We start from the raw sequence: 21693 nt of genomic DNA, 5'->3' as shown, positions 1-21693 counted from the left end.
AGACATCTGTTATTATACGGAGTACTAGTTTTTGGGACAGTGTTATAAAACAAGTGATCGAGTTAAAAATTTCTGACAACACCCTCAATAAAGACGGTAGCCATTGGACAGTTGAAGCGGGCATGGCAAGCGCGCAATGAAAACAGCTATATAAGGACGAAAGCAGCAATCATCCGACAGTCACCACCTGACAATGGCTGAGGAGAACTCGGCCGAAAACTCATGAATTTTAAACCAGTGGAGGTTGGAAGCCCGAGAAAATTTTATCAATACATATCACCGCCGAACTATGCATTTGTATATTGAAATGTTCGGCACAGGCCATGAACATGTATAGGACCTATGGCTCAAGTTTAGACACGTACCAAATAGAACAGTTCATAGTGGGGGGTTCCTCCGTGATATAAATTCAATGTAAAGAAACTTCTAAAGAAACAGAGATTACTACATAATAGGTATAAAACAAAGCACAGGGCTATAGACAGAGAGATGCTGAACGAAACACATTTGGTTGTCAAGAGCACATCGCATGAAGCCTTCAGTGACTACCGTAGCAGAATATTGTCAAATGATCTTTCACAAAATCCAAAGAAATTCTGGTCATATGTAAAAGCTGTAGCAACACCGAAGTTAGTTTCCGGTTTCCAGTGTGAGACAAAAACTGAAACTGAAGGTAGCAAAGCAAAAGCTGAAATGCTTAACTCTGTTTTCAAATGTTTCTTTACAAAGGAAAACCCAGGAGAATTGCCACAGTTTAATCCTTGTACACTGAAAAGATCAGTGAAGTCAATATCAGTATCAGTGGTGTTGAGAAACACCTGAAATGGTTAAAACTGAACAAAGCACTGGGACCTAAAGGAATCCGTAACAGATTCTATATTGAATTTGTGGCTGAGTTAATCCCTTTTCTAACTATAATCTATCATAGATCCCTCAAACAAAAAACCACGTCCAGTAGATGGAAGAAAGCACAGATCACACCCATCTACAAGAAGGGTAGTAGAAGTGATCCACAAAACTACCATCCAATATCCTTGACACTGATGTGTTGTAGAACCTTAGAACATATTCAGAGTTCAAATCTAACGGAGGAACCTTGAACAGAATGACCTTCTCCATGCCAACCAGCAAGGATTCTGAAAACATCAATCATGTGAAACCCAACTTGCACTTTTCTCATGTGGCACACTGAAAGCTTTGGATCAAGGCAGTCATGTAGATGCAGTGTTTCTCGATTTCTGAAAAGCATTTGAGTCAGTACCGCACCTACGCTTATTGTCAAAAGTATGATCATATGACATATCAACTGAAATTTTAGACTGGATTGATGACTTTTTGGTGGGGAGGACACAGTATCTTATCTTGAGTGGAGAGTCATCATCACATGTAGAAATAACTTAGGGTGGGTCCCAGAGAAGTGTGTTAGGACCTTTGCTGTTCATGTTGTATATTAACGACATTGCAGACAATATTAATAGTAAAATCATGGTTTTTGCAGATGCTGCAGTAATCTATAATGAAGAAGTTGCATTAATAGTCAGTCAGATCTTGATAAGATTTCAGAGTGGAGCAGAGATTGGCAACTTGCTTTAAATGTTCAGAAAAGTAAAAAATTTGCACTTTGCAAAAGGAAAAAACATAGTATCCTATGACTACAATATCAATGAGTCATTGTTGGAATTGGCCAACTCATACAAATACCTGGGTGTAACACTATATACGGATATGAAATGGAATGATCACATAGGTTCAGTCTAGGATAAAGCTGGTAGTAGACTTTGGTTTATTGGCAGATTACTTGGGAACTGCGATCAATCTACAAAGGATATGATGCTTCAGTGTAGAACATATACAGAGAAGGGAAGCAAGAATGGTCACAGATTTGTTTAATCCAAAGTGTCACAGAAATACTGAAGGAACTGAACTGGAAGACTCTTCAAGACAGACCTAAAATATCCCAAAGAAGTCTATTAACTAAGCTTTAAATGATTACTCTAGGAATATACTACAACCCCCTAACATATTGCTCTCATAGGGATCTTGAGGATAAGATTAGAATAATTATTACTGCATGCACAGATGCATTCAAACAATCGTTCTTCCTGTGCTCCTTATGAATGAAATGGAAACCTTAATACCTGGTATAAAGGAACGTACCCTCTGCCATGAACTTTGCGGTCATTTGCAGAGTATGGGTGTAGATGTAGAACAGTGTCAGCTGTAAACAGCATCTGCTAATTCATTCATAAAATACTGTGAATAGCAAGAATTCTATTGGACTTCCTTACAATAAACCAGATAATCAGAATAATGTATTGGCCTTCTTTCCCTTTTCTGAGTTCCCGTCCATTTTTGCCTGATTTATGGTTCTATTTTTGATGTTGACATCAGTGAACACACTGATAATTCATAACACTCCCTAGATCTCAATAAGAAGGGGAATCTTCAAGGATGTGGAACAAGCCAAGGCAAACAGTAACTATAGACAAGCAAATTACAAACAATATGAAAACAGTACAGGCAATAAACTATCACCATAACACTCAATGCTTATTCCAGTTAAGTTTAACTATATAAATGAGAAAGAAAGCTACTACTTTGATTCAGTTAACTAGAACACTCACCTCAACATCAGTTGTATGATAACCACCAGCTAACCTGATATGGGCAGAATCCCCACCAGTTGGGGTCACAGTTTCAACAGTTAAAGGAACAGTCTTTTGCTGCAACATCTGGAATGTCTGGAGCACATCTTCCACAGCAGAAACTCCCTCTGCAGGAAGGAAACTCTTGTATGGATACAGGCGGTACAACACCTCAGATGCTGTCATAGTTGGAAAAGTATCCTGTGTGAAACATATGTTTATTAGACTGGTCCATATCAAAATAACAAATATTTTATTAACTTACTATAACTTTTCTCAGATAAAATGTTATTGTTTAACGCAAAATTATTTTACTGAAATTTATTGTTCTTCATTTCCAATTTTTAAAAAAATTTCAAGTGTTACTTTTAAACAATGTAAAGTCCAGGATGGAATAACCACAATATGGAAAGAACAGCATCCTGATCACTACACAAGGTATTGAGTTGCAGACAGACAGAGTGAAAAAGAATGGTAAAAATATTCAAGTTTTCAGACAAAGTCCTTCCAAAGTAGAAAACTCTCACACATTTACTCCAGCACAACTCACACATATGGTCACTGTCTTTGGGTGCTAAGGCCTCACTATGCTTATTATAGTTTCCACAGCAAAACTGTGTATAGAAACCTGGCTGAAAATTCAAAGAGATTCTAGTTGTATGCAATGTTTGCTAGCAGCAAAAAAACAAGCGGTGCCTTCTCTGTGTGACAGCAATGGAGATACTATCGAAGACAGTGCTGCCAAAGCAGAGTTACTAAACACAGCCTTCCAAAATTCCTTTGCCAAAGAGGATCAAGTAAATGTTCCACAATTTGAATCAAGAACAGCTGTCAACATGAGTAACTTAGAAGTACAGTAGATATCCTCGGAGTAATGAAGCAACTTAAATCACTTAATAAAAGCAAGTCTTATGGTCCAGACTGTATACCAGTTAGGTTGCTTTCAGAACATGCTGATGCAATAGCTCCACACTTAACAGTCATATACAACTGCTCGCTCAACGAAAGATCATTTCCCAAAACAGGAAAGTTGCAGAGGTCACACCAGTATTCAAGAAAGACAATAGGAGTAATGCACTAAATTACAGGCTCACATTATTAACACCGATATGCATATATTGTGTTTGAACATTATGAATTACCTCAAAGAGAATGTCTATTGACACACAGTCAACACAGCTTTAGAAAACATCATTCTTGTGAAACACACTCACACGAAGTGTTGAGTGCTATAGACAAGAGATTTCAAATTGATTCCATATTTCTTCATTTCCATAAGGCTTCTGACACCGTACCTCACAAGCAGCTTGTAATCAAACTGTGTGCTTATGGAATACTGTATCATTTATGCGAGTGGATTTGTGGTTTCCTGTCAGAGAGGTCACAGTTCATAGTAACTGATAGAAAGTCACCGAGTAATACAGAAGTGATTTCTAGCATTCCCCAAGGTAATGTTATAGGCCCTCTGCTGTTCCTTATTTATATAGATGATTTAGGTGACAATCTGAGCAACCATCTCAGGTTGTTTGTTTATGACGCTGTGATTTATCTTGTCTAGTAAAGTCATTAGAAGACCAACACAAATTGCAAAAAGATTTGTAGAAGATATGCATATGGTGTGAAAATTGTCAACTGATCCTAAATAGTGAAGAGTGTGAGGTCATCCACATAAGTGCTACATGGAATCTGTTAAACTTTGGTTACACAGTAAATCAGTCAAATTTAAAAGCCAGAAATTCAAATAAATGCCTAGGAATTACAATTACAAACACCTTAAATTGGAAAGAACATTTAAAAAAATGTTGTAGGGAAGGTGAACCAAAGACTGTGTTTTATTGGCAGAACAGTCAGAAGATGCAACAGATCTACTAAAGAGACTGCCTACGCTACACTTGTCTGCCCTCTTTTGGAGTACTGCTGTGCAGTGTAGGATCCTTACCAGATAGTCCCAATGGAGTACATTGAGAAAGTTCAGAGAAGGGCTGCACATTTCATATTATCTACAAATAGGAAGAGTGTGTCACAGATACAATAAGGGATTTGGAGAGGACACCATTGAAACAAATGCGTTTCTTGTTGTGGTAGGATCTACTCACAAAATTTCAATCACCAACTTTCTCCTCCAAATGCGAAAATATGTTATTGATGCTGGCCTACATAGGGAGAAATGATCATCATAACAAAATAAGGGGAATCAGAGCTTGCACGGAAAGGTATAGGTGATCGATTTTTCTGCATACTGTTCAAGATTGGTATAACTGAGAATTATTGTGAAGGTGGTTCGATGAACCATCTGGCAGTTCTTAAGTGTGATTTGCAGATTAAGCATGAAGATGTAGCTGTAAATGATGCTCTCAATGAATGATATAGGTGAAAGACTTGTATGGAATTTCAAACCACAGGAAGTGGGTTGCAATATGTCATGCAACCTTCCTGAATATTGTCACACAACACTAATAAAGAGCAAGAGTGAGATCAAGTCTTACACAGTTACCAGCCAAAGATATTGCTCTTGTTCCTCTACCCAATAGACCAGTAACCATATTCTATAGCACAGCACACATTCCACCCAGAGGACACAATGTTCATCCACACATACGACCATCAATATCCATGTATACTCAGCACTTCCCTCCAGCAGCATAACTTAATGATGATGGTAACTGGGAAAAAACCATCATCAGGAGTACAGAGGTGCTACATCATGGGGTTTCCAAGGAACTCAACAGCAGGGTTATTAATCCCTTTATCTTCACAACCAAGGACCCAATGCAAGAGTTTTTGGAGTAATATAGATAAATTTAGCTTAAGAGCTGTGACTTTGTCACAAGAAACAACTTGTGGAAAACAGTGAACCAACAGTATCACTAAAAGAAGATGTACGTAAAGGTAGAACAGTGGGAGGAAGCTTGCAGGGAAAAGTTCTACTCCAAATAAGAGCTGGACTGGAAGATGAATCATGCAACTCCTCTTAAATAATTTAGGAGTAAAGGAGACCACTCACCGAATAGCAGAGGCATTGACTCATCAAAAGGCACATACAAAATTGAATGAAAACTTTCTTGTTTTCATAAGAAATTCTTTGACAAGCTACAGTACAACATAATCCTCCCACCCTCAGACCCCATACCCCTCTATGTAACAGTTCCTCTTCCTCTGTTCTGTCATCCCCTCCCAATCTATGTCTCTGTATCATCTTTACCATGCACACCACAGCTCATCAGGTCCAATACCCATGTGTCACGTGCCTAACCTGTGCTCCTGCCACCCCCTCCCTCTTGCATTCCTAGCTTGCACTCTTCATGAAGATTCACCAATTCTGCTATTTGACGAGTGGTATCCTTTACACCTAAATTATTTACATCCTGCCAGAACTTTCCTTACTATATTCCTCACTTAAAAGTGATGCCTTAATAGCTGGGGCCACTCCAACACAGCACAGAGTTGCTGAATGCAATTAGTGTAATGTCAGCAACATACACTCTTTGAGTAATTCCATTTCATGTCCAGGGGTTAGAAGGAAGGGCCACTGTCAGCAGAAGCCTCACTGCAGTGATCTGCAAAAGACTTCACACCTCCCCCACCCTCCATAGACGAACAATTAGAATTAGGCCACTTCATGGTGAGGGATCTAGTATCTTCACCCTCGACAAGCTAGGAGATATCGATAGTGAACAGGACTGACCATACCGTGTGCTCTATCCAGCAGTTTCTTCCTATACAATACTGGTACAAATTGATGCCTTTCTGTCCTGTGGTTCACTCTGAGAAGCAACACAAATGGCAGTGATCCACAGCAACTTTAATTTACCATGGACCAATGCTTAAATCCTCATCCTCACCACCACCATCACCATCACCACTCCCTAAAGTTTCTCTGGAGCTTAATGCTCAGGCATGGCATGTGGTATATGCTGCTACCAAATTTTTGAACTCACTCAGAGTCTGTTGTCATTTGTATATATTGCCAGTTTTCAGTCTTGTCTTTTAAATCAAACACTGAGCTGGAGCCTGTTTTATTGACTGTGTTGTTCTGTACCAGTTGTTTTTATCACAATTACCATCCAGTTTGTCTTGATATCTGATGACAACGAAATGAAACTGACGTCCATGATGAAATTATATCTGTCATTACTTAGTAGAAGAAGAAGAAGAACTTCTTAGCCGAGATCGCTATAAAAATTTTATTGTAGATAACCAATATAAGTAAAACTAAGTTGCTATTTTCAGATCTTCATAAAGGTTATTAGAAACATAAAAAAATTTCTTTTATTTCACATCTATGGTCACAAACTTGTAGGTCATCAGACTATTGGCTGCGGTCAGCAATGACCATCCTCAGATCTGCAGCAAAATATGGAAAAAAAATACAACTAGCAAACTGTCTACAGCTTAAAACAATAAAATAGACCATGATGCAAAGTATTATTGATATACATGTGAAATGATGTGCTTTAAATATGACAAGGCATACCTGTTTTATAAAAACATGTCCTAATATACTGAAGGTCCCGAGTCTGTTAGTTGTATGTCTTACAGTTTAATAAATATATGCTTTCGAAATACGTATATTCTTATTGAAGCACCATCATGCTATCTGATTGACTACGAAAATAATAATGTATCAGAGAAGGACCTTCTGGTACACTTGAAAGATACTTTGTGAAATCTACATACCAAGAGACGCACAGCAACAGGTAGGTTGTCTGCAGGGAAATCTGGCAGACCAAGCGATGCAGATTCCTGTGAGAGCAGTGCATGACAACAGGAGAGAAGTTGAGATATCTGTGCTGGATCTACATTAGATGTCAGTGATCTCAGGTGTTCCAGCTGCTCCTGTGGATTTAAAGTGTGTTAATACATTAGATGATGATCAATATTATTACTAACACTCTATCCTCAAAACCAATCATAGGCATAATCTACAGTAATAGGATTACAAAAACCTAACCAATAAACAATATAAAAAGGAAACATAAGAGACTAGTACATCATACTATTGTTATAAAAACAATTCTATTTTATATCATTCTTGTTATTCTAGGGATAATCTGACTACATCAGTACACTTGATTTATATATAACATCTACATCATGTTGTTATATCTCGATTGCCCACACAGAAGAGGGCAAACAAATCAGTTGTGGGCAGTCAGACTGCTGGGCCATAGCTAATATGACGGTACATCTCAGCCGAGCACCTGGAGCCGGGGGTGGGCAAACAGCTCACGCATGCAACACAACAAGGCATGAATGCCACGCAATATGGCCACATGGTAGTTAGGCTATATACCCTGCACCTGCCTGTATGAAAGCTGACATTGGTTTGCAGGTGCCCATTTCCCATGGGGCACTATTTCAAAAAACAGTCTGATCTACATTAAATACTTTATGCATTTTGATAAAAATGGTACGGATATCAACATCCTAGCTGAAGTCAGATCATTTTAATCTTTGGACTGTTATTCTACTCTCAAACTTGTTAAATTGTATTAAATATGTCATGTATTTATTCTGAAGGGCTTCATTTCTCATGGCAACCACATTGAGCCCAACAAGAACTCTGTTGCCTGAAAATTCTCTTCAGCATTTCTAATTTTTTCTCTTGACTAATATCTTATAACACCATTTTTCCTCACATATATTATGTTGTTAAATTTTTCCTGCACAACCTTATTTTATTGGACATTTTTTTAATACCTCATGACTGCAAGTGCCCTGTTACACAAACAAATATAAAATTTAGCATTTCTAGGATGTTCAAAACATATGGTACACTCCATGCATACTTAAGTCCCAGAAGGCCACCAACACAGAGCCACAACCCAATAACATCAAATGTACTACATTCAAAGCTACAAGACATAACAAAAAAATATTTTTTCTGTGCTTTTGTATTGTCAGATAAAATCCAACCTACCAAGAAAAAAATTCCATTTAATAAATTCATGTACATATAAACACACATTAAATTAGTAACCATACTACTGAGGAATAGTCTGGTATTTAGTCACCTAGAGTTATTGTCAGTGATTCCAGTGCCCAAATGGCTCATTATATTCCTATCCTCTTTTCTGAGTAGCTCTTGGGGAAGCTTCCTTACCCTTGTCTCTTTAATGTTTACCTCAGCCAAAGCCGTGTGTGCATGTGTGTGTGTGTGTGTGTGTGTGTGTGTGTGTGTGTGTGTGTGTGTGTGGTTTTTTTTTTTTAAGCTGGCTAATATTGTTAAAGACCTGGTTTATGTGTCTGTCTACTGATCATTGTCTCCACTAAACAGTGTGACATTATTTTACTCATTCCATTGTTTAAATTAATATGACAGCAATTAATTCAATAAAAGAAAATAAAGCTTTACTACAAAGATACAGTAAAGATTGATACATATGTATAGGCTGCTCTGCTCATACCTTGAAGCTGCGGTTTCCTATATCTCTAGCCTGAAAACGTGATCTTAAAGGTGGATCTAGAGGATTTCCAACATAACGTGGTACAGGAAGACCCAGTGCTACAACACGAAAGTCTTCACTCACTCGCACCAACTGCCAACGGTCGAGCTCTTCCTGACTGTGTTCCTATAATTAAATGCAAAATAAGATAATATCTGGCTATAATCAGATATAATGCCCATACATCTTAGCAAGATGCCACAGAATGAAAACTAGGAATTGATTTCTTTTCACAATAATTGATTTCTTTTCACAATAACTGATGTTAAGCTCAATGAAATAATTTAACAGAATACAAAAGAATAATTAATCCAAACCTGACAGAGCAGGCAATGTTGGAGTATCTCCACAATGGTTCCAGAGCCATGAAACCAGAATCATTAATAGTGCTACATCTTAGCTTACAAGTACCAGAGTAATATTTGCAGTGTTGAAACTGCGCTGAAAATAGACTGATTCAAGGAAGAGTCCATCACCGCATTTCTTCACAAGCAATTTTCATACATCCCTATGGAGGATGCAACCATATGTGGCAAATGTAGTTTGAACATGTACGGCCTTTTTTTTTTCTTTCTTTCTGGCTAAAACTTTGCTAGAGAATGTCTCCTTGTCAATTATTATCATAAAAAAGTCAATGAAATTACATGTTTAGTAGTATTGTTAATGATAATTAAATTTACATTATCCACAACACCAATGAGTTTTTCAAATGATGCTTTTACCTTAAGAAGCTTATCATAACGATCTGCTGGTATTAAGAATCGTCCATCTTCAAGATGCATTTCCCTGTTCTCCAGCAAATTGTTCAGCACAGGCAGAACATTCCGCTCAGCTTTTTCAATGCCCTCCAAGACAAGTATTCGTCCTTTAATGGCTGCTCTTACTGCACTCTACGACAAAAGAGAAACTAAGATGTAGGACAACATCTGTTACACCACAATGCTACTGCAGGACAATCAATGTGAGCCGTCACAAACACACTAAATTTAAGCCCATGATCGAATCATCTCAGTTACAGCCAAGACTTAATTGTTGGGCATCCATACTATGGAGCAACTCTGTATGTTAAAAACTTAAGAAGATGTCTACCAAGCAGTAGTTGCGTAAATTAATGTATTCAGATCTCAGAATAGCATGTAACACTGCCACAATGACCGTGGTTGAAAAATGTGGGCGTGTACTGTCCCATTTTCTGTGCTTTTGTGTAACATTGCTATTACAGCTCAAGAAGAAGTGCATATCACATGCAAGGAAATTGATAAATTTGCATGTACAACATTCATAATCTTTTATAAACAACTTGGATAATCCTGTCCAGACTAATACTTTTCCAGCATTTTACATTTTGAGCAGTTATATATGGTGGTTGTCGAAATCTACTGGGTAGTTTCCAGAGGATATATATATATATATATATATATATATATATATATATATAGTATACCATGAAATATACTATATGCTGATGATGTGACATTAACAACAACATGCAAGAATTTACAAAGTGTGCTAGCTAACACAAGCAACAGCAAGTTTGGATAGGTTGGTGTTAGTGGGAAGTATCCAGATATATGTCTGCTTGTGTCTGTATATGTGTGGATGGATATGTGTGTGTGTGCGAGTGTATACCCGTCCTTTTTTCCCCCTAAGGTAAGTCTTTCCGCTCCCGGGATTGGAATGACTCCTTACCCTCTCCCTTAAAACCCACATCCTTTCGTCTTTCCCTCTCCTTCCCTCTTTCCTGATGAGGCAACAGTTTGTTGCGAAAGCTTGAATTTTGTGTGTATGTTTGTGTTCGTTTGTGTGTCTGTCGACCTGCCAGCACTTTCATTTGGTAAGTCACATCATCTTTGTTTTTAGATATATTTTTCCTACGTGGAATGTTTCCCTCTATTATAACCATATCATTAATTTGAACCCAATATACATAAATAGATCCATAGCTATCTTGAAAGCAACAAAACTTTAAATGAGCAACAGTTTGGATTCAAGTCTCATCTATCAACTGAAAAAGCAGTTATGCTTTGGTGAATAATGTTTATGAAGGGTGTGAAAAAGGCTATTAAGATCTGGAACACTTATTGATTTAAGCAAAGCATTTGACTCAGTATCATATGAGATAATCATCATAAATTTAGAACATTATAGCACAGAAAGTAAATCACTCAGTTTACTCAAATTTTATTTAAGCAACAGCTTACAGCTTATTTATACAAATAAGCAGAGGTCAGCAATACTCCCAATAAAAACCCAATAGAAAGAGGAATGCTCCAAGGCTCTGTTCTTGGGCCTTTCCTTTTTATTTGCTACATTAATGACTTTTCACATGGTATACCATGAAATATACTATATGCTGATGATGTGACATTAACAACAACATGCAAGAATTTACAAAGTGTGCTAGCTAACACCAGAGAAATGATGCAAATAACTAATGACTGGTGTCATGCCAACAAGCTGTGCATAAACCAAACAAAAACTGAAGAAATAATTTTTTATCTAAGGGTAAACAAAAATGAAAAATCACTAAATCTACTTGGACAGCTCATAGACCAAAAGCTCTCTAGTGAAGAACACACAAATTATCTGTACAGCACCCTAGCTTGTGTATTTTTTCATTGAAACCACTTCAAATGTCTCGGCAGAGAAAATCTGGAAAAGTTCAACATGAGAAAAGATGTGCATGTGCACAACACCATATAAAATTTGTCAATAAGGTACCACATTCAGCCCATACAGTACCAGCATATTACAAACTTGGCTAAAATACAGTGAACACTATTCAACTGAAGAATACCTAGAAACTCACCCCCCCCCCCCCCCCCCAAGCGAGAAAGGAAATCTTTTAGTTCTTAAAGATGCTAGTAGCTATTTTCTATTTTATTTTCTATATACGTAATTGATTATTGTACATAACTTGACACTGCTGTAAACTTTGACAAAGCCAATTGTATGAAAAATACTGAAAGACAAATTAAAAAAAAATAATCTGTTCTATTCTACTGATGATGAGTTAATGTCATCAATCAACAGGTCCATTGCACAAATAAACAAAAATTTGCAGTTAGTTTACTTTGTTGATGACAGGGCATGAAGATTACACTTGAAATGATGAGTTCGAGTTACAACTTCTTCAGGATAAAGGACAGTTAATTTTGTCAAAATATCAAATTCCATTAGACAAAAGACATTGTAAAAGCCTACTACCTCAGGCCAAACTGTCAATGTGGAAGTCCAGTTGCAAGCATGCTCTTCATACACAAATTTCTCTACTCATTTAAAATGCTTCAGTTATCTTTTGTATTTAATAGTGTATAATTTTTTCTGTAATATTTTTCAAATTTCTCCTTCTAGTCTGATAAATACAGGTTAAAAGATAAACCACACATGACTTGTTGAACAATAATACTCTGAAACAGGCACTCTAATGAAGTACTGAAAGATACACTCCTGGAAATTGAAATAAGAACACCGTGAATTCATTGTCCCAGGAAGGGGAAACTTTATTGACACATTCCTGGGGTCAGATACATCACATGATCACACTGACAGAACCACAGGCACATAGACACAGGCAACAGAGCATGCACAATGTCGGCACTAGTACAGTGTATATCCACCTTTCGCAGCAATGCAGGCTGCTATTCTCCCATGGAGACGATCGTAGAGATGCTGGATGTAGTCCTGTGGAACGGCTTGCCATGCCATCTCCACCTGGCGCCTCAGTTGGACCAGCGTTCGTGCTGGACGTGCAGACCGCGTGAGACGACGCTTCATCCAGTCCCAAACATGCTCAATGGGGGACAGATCCGGAGATCTTGCTGGCCAGGGTAGTTGACTTACACCTTCTAGAGCACGTTGGGTGGCACGGGATACATGCGGACGTGCATTGTCCTGTTGGAACAGCAAGTTCCCTTGCCGGTCTAGGAATGGTAGAACGATGGGTTCGATGACGGTTTGGATGTACCGTGCACTATTCAGTGTCCCCTCGACGATCACCAGTGGTGTACGGCCAGTGTAGGAGATCGCTCCCCACACTATGATGCCAGGTGTTGGCCCTGTGTGCCTCGGTCGTATGCAGTCCTGATTGTGGCGCTCACCTGCACGGCGCCAAACACGCATACGACCATCATTGGCACCAAGGCAGAAGCGACTCTCATCGCTGAAGACGACACGTCTCCATTCGTCCCTCCATTCACGCCTGTCGCGACACCACTGGAGGCGGGCTGCACGATGTTGGGGCGTGAGCGGAAGACGGCCTAACGGTGTGCGGGACCGTAGCCCAGCTTCATGGAAACGGTTGCGAATGGTCCTCGCCGATACCCCAGGAGCAACAGTGTCCCTAATTTGCTGGGAAGTGGCGGTGCGGTCCCCTACGGCACTGCGTAGGATCCTACGGTCTTGGCGTGCATCCGTGCGTCGCTGCGGTCCGGTCCCAGGTCGACGGGCACGTGCACCTTCCGCCGACCACTGGCGACAACATCGATGTACTGTGGAGACCTCACGCCCCACGTGTTGAGCAATTCGGCGGTACGTCCACCCGGCCTCCCGCATGCCCACTATACGCCCTCGCTCAAAGTCCGTCAACTGCACATACGGTTCACGTCCACGCTGTCGCGGCATGCTACCAGTGTTAAAGACTGCGATGGAGCTCCGTATGCCACGGCAAACTGGCTGACACTGACGGCGGCGGTGCACAAATGCTGCGCAGCTAGCGCCATTCGACGGCCAACACCGCGGTTCCTGGTGTGTCCGCTGTGCCGTGCGTGTGATCATTGCTTGTACAGCCCTCTCGCAGTGTCCGGAGCAAGTATGGTGGGTCTGACACACCGGTGTCAATGTGTTCTTTTTTCCATTTCCAGGAGTGTATTTGAAGCTGAACTGTTAAATAGGACACTGATTCATACACTTACACCCATGTGCCATGGGGAAAGAAAACTTAAATTAAAACTTGTTAACATATAATGTACAGAGGATATAAAGCAATATACAGGGTTTATACAATAATTGTATACAACATACTAAAATGGTGTAGGTGAAGTTACAGTGGACAAATCGGTACAGGACACTTGTAGTCAATCAAGCCAGCAAACAGCTTCAAATTGGCCCATGAAAGTCAACTCAGCTACAACAGATGTGTGCCACAAGAGATTTTGGCTAAAATCGTCACAGAATATTAAAAATTCCTTGTTCTTACACTTACAAAATGTAAAATTGATGTTTGTGTAAATTTTACCTTGAAGTATTGTGAGTTTTAACATCATAAAATTAACAATTAAATCTTTTGTTTGTCTTGTCTTATTACTATGAAACAACTGTGCCTGTAAAAGTTAATCTTTGACCAAACTGTAAATTTAATTAGTTTTTGCATTAAGTTTACAAAAGACTTTTTTCCTTTCATTACCCGCATAGAGAGTTTAAGTTAATACCGTTAATGAAATGGAGAACTAAGCCAGTGGCATAAGAAAGCGAGAGCATACTGAAAATCATCTGGTTTCATGCAAGTGCTGTAGTTTAGGTGGCTTTTGTAGGCCAATTTGAGGCTGCTTCATGGCTTGATGGACCACAAATGTCCTAATAAAGTTTTTTATCTTGGCGTCCATTACACCAACATGATACACCATAAACAGTTGTTGTTTACACACTGTATACTACAGACTGTTCTTATACAAGTACCGATGAGAGAAATAAAGTACTAGGGAAGAATACCTACAGTATTTGATGCATGCATATTACACATGCCTTTAATAAGAGAATGAACATTTTTAAAATTAACTGCCAAATGTTAAAGATTAACTCGTTGCAGTGCAGAAATGAGTGGAAAAAATTATATATCATTTGGACAGAACTACCTCAGGCAACTGAGATGAATATATGAGAAAAGCTGCTGTTATACAGTGTGTTCAGAAATTTACATTACAGACTTCTAAGATTTGTAGAGGGGAGTGTAGATAATATTTTGAATTGGAACCCATGTCCCAGAAACATACTATTTCCGTGCTACAACCATTTGAAAACGCAACCAATTTTACGAGTAATTGAATAGGAATGACCCAGTACATCATTTGTTTTAAAGTTCCATTCATTATTAGCCAAACAAATTGCTCATGTACTTGTCGACAGGTTCTCCTCAACATGATGCAGTATGGCCTCTTCCAATTCAGGAGTGCGGCATCTCCTTGGAGCACCACAGTCATGTCTGCTGACAGGAAGATATTCTTCCTCAAAGCTGTTGATGAAAAGGGTATGCGATGGAGTCCAACACTGCGGAGAATGATCTTGATAAAGGCAATGAGCAGCTCTTCCATTAGCATGAGCTTCTTCATTTGGAAGGATCATGTCGGTGTATTCTGCAAATGTGTATTCAACAGTGTTACTATAACACTCACAGACACATAAATGGTGCTCAAACCAATTCAGGGAGGTAGGACAAATGTCAAATGACATCATCCGATTCGACACAAGCAGCCCCAACCACAACTACCCTGTTGCATATCTACCTCGCACTCATGTTTTCAAACAGCTGCAACATAGAAACAATATGGTTCTGGACATGGGTTTCTATTCAAAATCTTATGCAGTCACTCCCCTCTGCAAGCAGTAGAAGTTTGTAATGGGAATTTCTGAACACCCTATAATTAGAAATTTATCACACATTATGCAGTTCTGTTAAGAGAAGAGCAAACACAAAAGAAAATTACCTCATTCACAATATATTTTTTTTAAAGTGTAGTACTTCTACAACATTTCCTCAAGTACATAGATAACTGACAATTTCATAAACCTGACAATGAAAAATAAACACATAATCAATTCCAAAACTTTTTTTTGTTTTTTAGTGTATATTTAAAAAACTATTCAATATGATCAAAAATAGTGTACTGTATTGTTTGATTTTGTAGTTCTGCATGAGTTTATGAGATTTGCATAGGCACACAAGAATGGAAGGCCAATAACTCTTTCTTATGAGAAAACAAGAACATACAACACAATCAATTTAATTTGAAAATGCCCAGTTTATACATATACACTGAACTTCTACAGTACTCAAAAATAAGGACAGAAAGTTAACAGAGAACATATTAGATACATTTTATCATCACATCAATTAGAATGTTGTTTTTCATGGGCAGAATTTCTAACACATTTTCAGAACCATGTAAATGCAATAAAAGTATAAAAATTTCAGCTTTATCTAACAGCCCACCTGATCAAAATAGTGGGCAGTGCCACTTCTGATTTCTCTGCGTTGCTTCAGATCAGCCTCTGTTGTGTCCCGAGAGAGAGCAACATATTCCAATTCACGAGATGTCATTTCAAGGTAACGCATCGCAAGCTGTCTACGGAGAGGACCTGGACGACCAATCAAAAATATATCTTGGCCCAAAAGATCCTTCTGCAGCATCCACCGGAGGTGTGCAAGCATGTCCTGTGGAACATTTTCCTCTACTGTGAAAGAAAGAAAATGAAATCAGTGCTCTGTCATCAGTTAAATTTGAATCACAGACCACTCGATATAGTTGGGTGCTATTTTTAAATCAATACTGACTTCATATAGTTAATCAACACGAAGACTATCTGTCTTAGTCTTCTTCAGCAATACTACCGTGCTAATGCAGCCTTATAGCTTGAGGAGGGTGACTTGCTGTGTCCTATTCACAGGAGCCATCCTGCCATTTGCTTTCAGCAATTTGAGGATGGTATTATGAACTACTACTCTTCCATATACAAGTCCAATGTGTTAATCACTGTGTCACCTCACTCATTCACAATGCTGAAACATAACCTCATTTGATTCCATAAATAACCTATTAAGCAGCAAGAAATCAACTGGTCTTGGCCATCAATACATCTCCGTATCAGACCAAGGCCTTGTAAGGTTACTGACATTCTAACTGCCTGCAATGCCACACTTCTTCTGCTCCATTGTACATTCCTAAATAAAAATAAATTATTCACACTTCAAAAAATAAATAATGGAGTTTTAAAGACATAAAGAAATTTCACTGCTACATCTATGTACATGTTCCCTTCTAGTGACAAATGACAAACTCCAGATGGTAATTTTTGAAACCAGACACAATTGCACAACTATTGTAGAACTGATCACACTTCTTCAGCCTGAAGTCAAAGACAATTTTCCTTAACCCAAAGATGATTGTAGAGATTGCAGTGCTTTCCTAGACATGATATTAATTTCATGACTGATACTGAAAAACATTTGTCCACTCCCAGATGACGTACATTTTAGCTCACACCAAAATACCTAGGGACTGCACTCCCATATTACATTGTTTGTGGAGGTAAATACGTCTTTTATTTATCCACGTGTGCTACATATTGTGTTGTTTGTGGAGGTCAATGTGTCTTTTAATAATCCATAATTTGTGTTGTTTAAGGTGTTTCCAAAACAGCAAACAACGTTGAGACATTCAGGCACTGGGTAATATAGTGTCACCAAAGCTTTGCAACATTTTTAGATCTGCTCAGAATTTTCAGAAAAAGCTGTTGACTATCGGTGAACAAAACCAGCTGAGCACTAAATGAAATGCCAAGTGTAGGTTGCATGAAGCAACATTAATTACACTTGCAGCTTGCTATGCTCTGTTGGAACTATCCATTATTTATAAGATTCTGTAGAAATGTATCAAATCCATATTGCTCATATTTGGAACAGCGATGATATGAACTTCAACTACCATTCGGAGTGAAAAGCATCATCAAGCCAAGGAATTCAGCATAGTTATGAAGCAAGCTTCAAACTTACAGTTGTGTGTTATGACAAAACCGCAACCAACAGAAAGGCAGGAAATACATATGGACTGGACAAATGTAACGTGCAACGTTGGATTGTTTCAGAAGAAAAATGGAAGACGGTTGTCTCAATGAGAAAATCGTTTAGGAGACCGAAATATGGCAAGTATGTGGAACTTGAAGTAATCGTTCTTTCCCATGTGCAAGACAAGAGGAAATATGGGATGCGCATCTCTTGATAAATTACACAACTGAAGGCCTTGGAAATTGCAAAAATCTTAAACACACCACAAGAAGAATTTTGGCCAAGTATTGATTGGTGTTGTTGACTTATGCGGAAAAATGGCCTCTCCGACGAAGTGCCACACTAGCACAAAGAATGCCACCATATTTCAAGGAGAAGCAAGTCAACTTCCAGTGTTACATCACCCAGTTGCGAAAGTGTCACTCATACCTTTTTCATCATTTTGGCAATGCTGACGAGACACCAGTATTTTTTGACATGTCAAGCAATACAACAGTAGACATGAAAGGGGCAAAAAGTATATCACTGAGGGAAAGTGGGAATGAAGAACAACTGTGATGTTAGCTGTTACACCTGATGGGGGAAAGTTAGTCCCTTATCTCATTCCAAAGAGAAACACCACACCCAAACAAAACTTTCCTATGGTGTTAGTGATTCGCTACCAAGAAAAGGGCAAGCAATAACACAGCTGATGGTAGACAGGTTGTCTACTCTTTGGAATCTCACAGACCTGGAGCACTGCTTGCTAAGAGAGCCTTGTCAGCTTTGGATGCTATTATGGAATCTCTAACAGCTGAAGTAAAAGATGAACTTGCGTAAAAGACAGATCTTGTCACAGTGTGACAGTGAAGTAATGAATAGTGGTACTGATGGTGCCGAGAGTAAGAAAGACAAAATATGTCGCCAATATATTGTATAAAATGATGAAAGAAATGTTTACAGTACATACCTACAACTTACATATAAGTATAAATAAATTTCTGATACTTTTTCTCCTCTCAGTCAATGTACAGCTTATTTTTGTGCAAAATATTTTGTTACTTTTATTTCTTCATCGAAATTTTGGGGTGCAGCTTAAACGCAGTGGTGGCGTATTTTTGGGCCAATACTGTACATTTTGGGTTATTATTACAAATTAAATCATCTACAAAAATGAAAACACACTTGCAAAAGTCAAATAATATGTTTGTGTTCAAACAACTGGATAGTGAAGTTAGACTGCAAATATGCCTCATGACTTGTGCTCTGCCAGTGTCAATTCTGTGACACTGCATAGTGTTCCACCTGTTTGTGCGCTTTAGGCCCAATGACCATCCACCAGTAGCATCATAATTTCAGAAAACAGTTACAGATAATATGCCCAACAGTGACCTACAAAGCATAAATCCAAAATTCAGAAGTGTCTAGATAGCACATTTCACACAACAGAGGGCATAAATTATAAGGAATTAGCTATAATATCCATAGGCTTATTAGTGAGGCTACTGAACATGCATAAGATACCATAGGTGGTATTTCTAAGTAGTTTGACCAACCATCAGGCATAGATTTTGACACATTCACACTCACAAATTAAAAAAATAAAAATAAAATCTTGCAAAAAACTGGAAAATATAGAACGCAAACTTGTAGCCAGCTAGTGTCTGGTTCATTACAGAGTTCTTTTTGTAGGGCACCGCAACTGCACATTTCCATTTCCACAAAATAAAGAAAAGTGCAACAGTTGTTGAACCAATACTATTCTATTGTTAATGACCAGTTTTAGAATAACTTAATTTTATCTTCCTGCATACAATAAGGTTTACCACAAATAAGGTTGTCTTCCACCTTAAGTTGTATGTGGAACAAAAGTTCAGTGTCCCAGTTTATAAAATAGGGAACACAGGATTCCAATAGCAACCACCATCTTGCTCGTCTGGCCATATTAACAGGAAAAATCCTGTTAGTACAGTCAGACAAGCAAGATAGTTGTTGCCATTGGGATCTTAGTTTATAAATGAGGACATGGAACTTCCATTCCACAGACAAAATAGGGTAGAAGACAGCCTTAGTTCTTTTATGCTTTATTGTATGGCAGAAGAAGTATTAGTGAAATTAAGCATCAAAGGTCGGCCAAAAATTGTAATTAGATGCTTTTATAGACTGCCTGGGTCAGGAGCTGTAGTGGTAGAGCACTTCAGAGAGAACTTGCAGAATATTGTTAATAACTTTCCTGATCACGCTGTTTTAATAGAGAGTGACTTCAAACTTGCCAGGTACAGACTGGGAGGGTCATAACTGGTGCTAGAAACATTATTCTGAATGTCTCATCCAAAATTTACGTAGAGCAGATAATTAGAGAACCAAATCAAGAAAGAAATGTCATAGACCTCCTAGCTACCAGCAGACCTGAACTTATCAAATCAGTTAATGAAAGGAAGGTATCAGAGATGATAAGGCAATGATATCAACTATCAGTACAGGTACTACAAGGAATGTCAAGAAAGGTAGGAAAATATTCATGCACAGCAAGAGTGACTGGATACAAACTGCAGGGCATCTAAGTAGCCAGCAACAAATATTCAATGCTGAACACAAAGATGTGGAGCATAAATGCAAAAATTTCAAAAGTATCATTCAACATGCCTCAGACAAGCATGTTCCAAGTAAGCCTTATGAGAAAGACCCACCTCGGTTTAATAGCTGTGTTTGAAAATTGCTATGGAAACAAAAAGAGCACCACCACAGGTTCAAGAAGTCAAAATGTAGCAGACAAACAAAAGGTGAACAAAGTGAAAATGAGCATAAGAATATCAATGAGAGAACCAGTCAATGACTTTGAAAGTATATTTCTGTCAACCAATCTGACTAAAAACCCAATAGGTTTTGGTCTTCTGTAAAATCAGTAAGCGGGCTGAAATCATCTTTTCAGCCACTCAATGACCATAAAGGTATTGAAACAGAAGATAACAGGCAGGTGGCCAAAATACTGAATTTGGTCTTCTGAAATTGTTTCACTGCAGAAAATCATTAATATGGTCTCTCCTTTCAATCATTTCTCATCTAATCTGATCATGGACTAGAAAAGCAACTGCTATCACTTAATAATGGAAAGGCATCAGGACTAGATGAGATACCTGTAAAATTCTACAAGATTATGTGAATGAACCTGTTCCCCTTCTAGCGGCACTTTATCATAGTACGCTGGAGCAACAAAGGGTACCTAGTGACTGAAAAAAATTGCAGGTCATTTCCATTTTCAAGAAAGGTCACAGGACAGATGCACACAATTATAGGCCTATATCATTGTTGTCAGTCTGTTTTAGAATTATACATGTTTTACGCTCAAGAAAATGGGTCATTTTTTGTAAACCGAAAAACTCCTCTATAAAAATAAAAATCAACACGGAGACCACAAATGAAGATCTTGCGAAACTCTGCAGCGCTCTGTTCCCCCACAAGATCCATAGCAATTTAAACAACAGTGCTGAGGGTGATGCCATGTTCCTTGACTTCAGAAAGTCATCTGACATTGTCCCACACTGCTGTCTAGTAAAAAAACTATGAGTTTACTGAATATCGGACCAGATTTGCAATTGGATTCAGGATTTCCTTGCAGAAAGAACTCAACACATCACTCATAATAGGACAAAACTGACAGATGTAAAGGTAATTTCTTGAGTATCCCATTCAAGCGTGATAGGGCCGTTACGGTTTACAGTATACATAAATGATCAACTAAAAAGTGTCAGAAGCTCTCTAAGACTATTCACAGATGGTGTGGTTGTCTATAAGAAAGTAGCACTGCCAGAAGACAGTATCAATTAGCAAAATGACCTACAGG

The 21693-nt window shown here is 38.4% G+C and overlaps 1 protein-coding gene across 1 annotated transcript in view; it reads right to left on the bottom strand.

Annotated features, from left to right (window-relative positions):
* LOC126412202 (von Willebrand factor A domain-containing protein 8) overlaps positions 1-21693 on the bottom strand; it is a 251832-nt gene that overhangs the window by 208932 nt on the left and 21207 nt on the right. The window contains exons 4-8 of the mRNA XM_050081684.1: positions 16299-16540; positions 9814-9981; positions 9053-9217; positions 7323-7481; positions 2625-2846 (exon numbers count right to left, since the gene is read on the bottom strand). Coding sequence (XP_049937641.1) covers positions 2625-2846; positions 7323-7481; positions 9053-9217; positions 9814-9981; positions 16299-16540 — 956 coding nt within the window. The remainder of the gene's footprint in view (positions 1-2624; positions 2847-7322; positions 7482-9052; positions 9218-9813; positions 9982-16298; positions 16541-21693) is intronic.

The sequence above is a fragment of the Schistocerca serialis genome, chromosome 7, assembly GCF_023864345.2.
Source record: "Schistocerca serialis cubense isolate TAMUIC-IGC-003099 chromosome 7, iqSchSeri2.2, whole genome shotgun sequence".
NCBI classification, from domain to species: Eukaryota; Metazoa; Arthropoda; class Insecta; order Orthoptera; family Acrididae; genus Schistocerca; species Schistocerca serialis.
The sequence above is the reverse complement of the archived record's forward strand: the minus strand, read 5'-3'. Positions and strand labels throughout refer to the sequence as shown.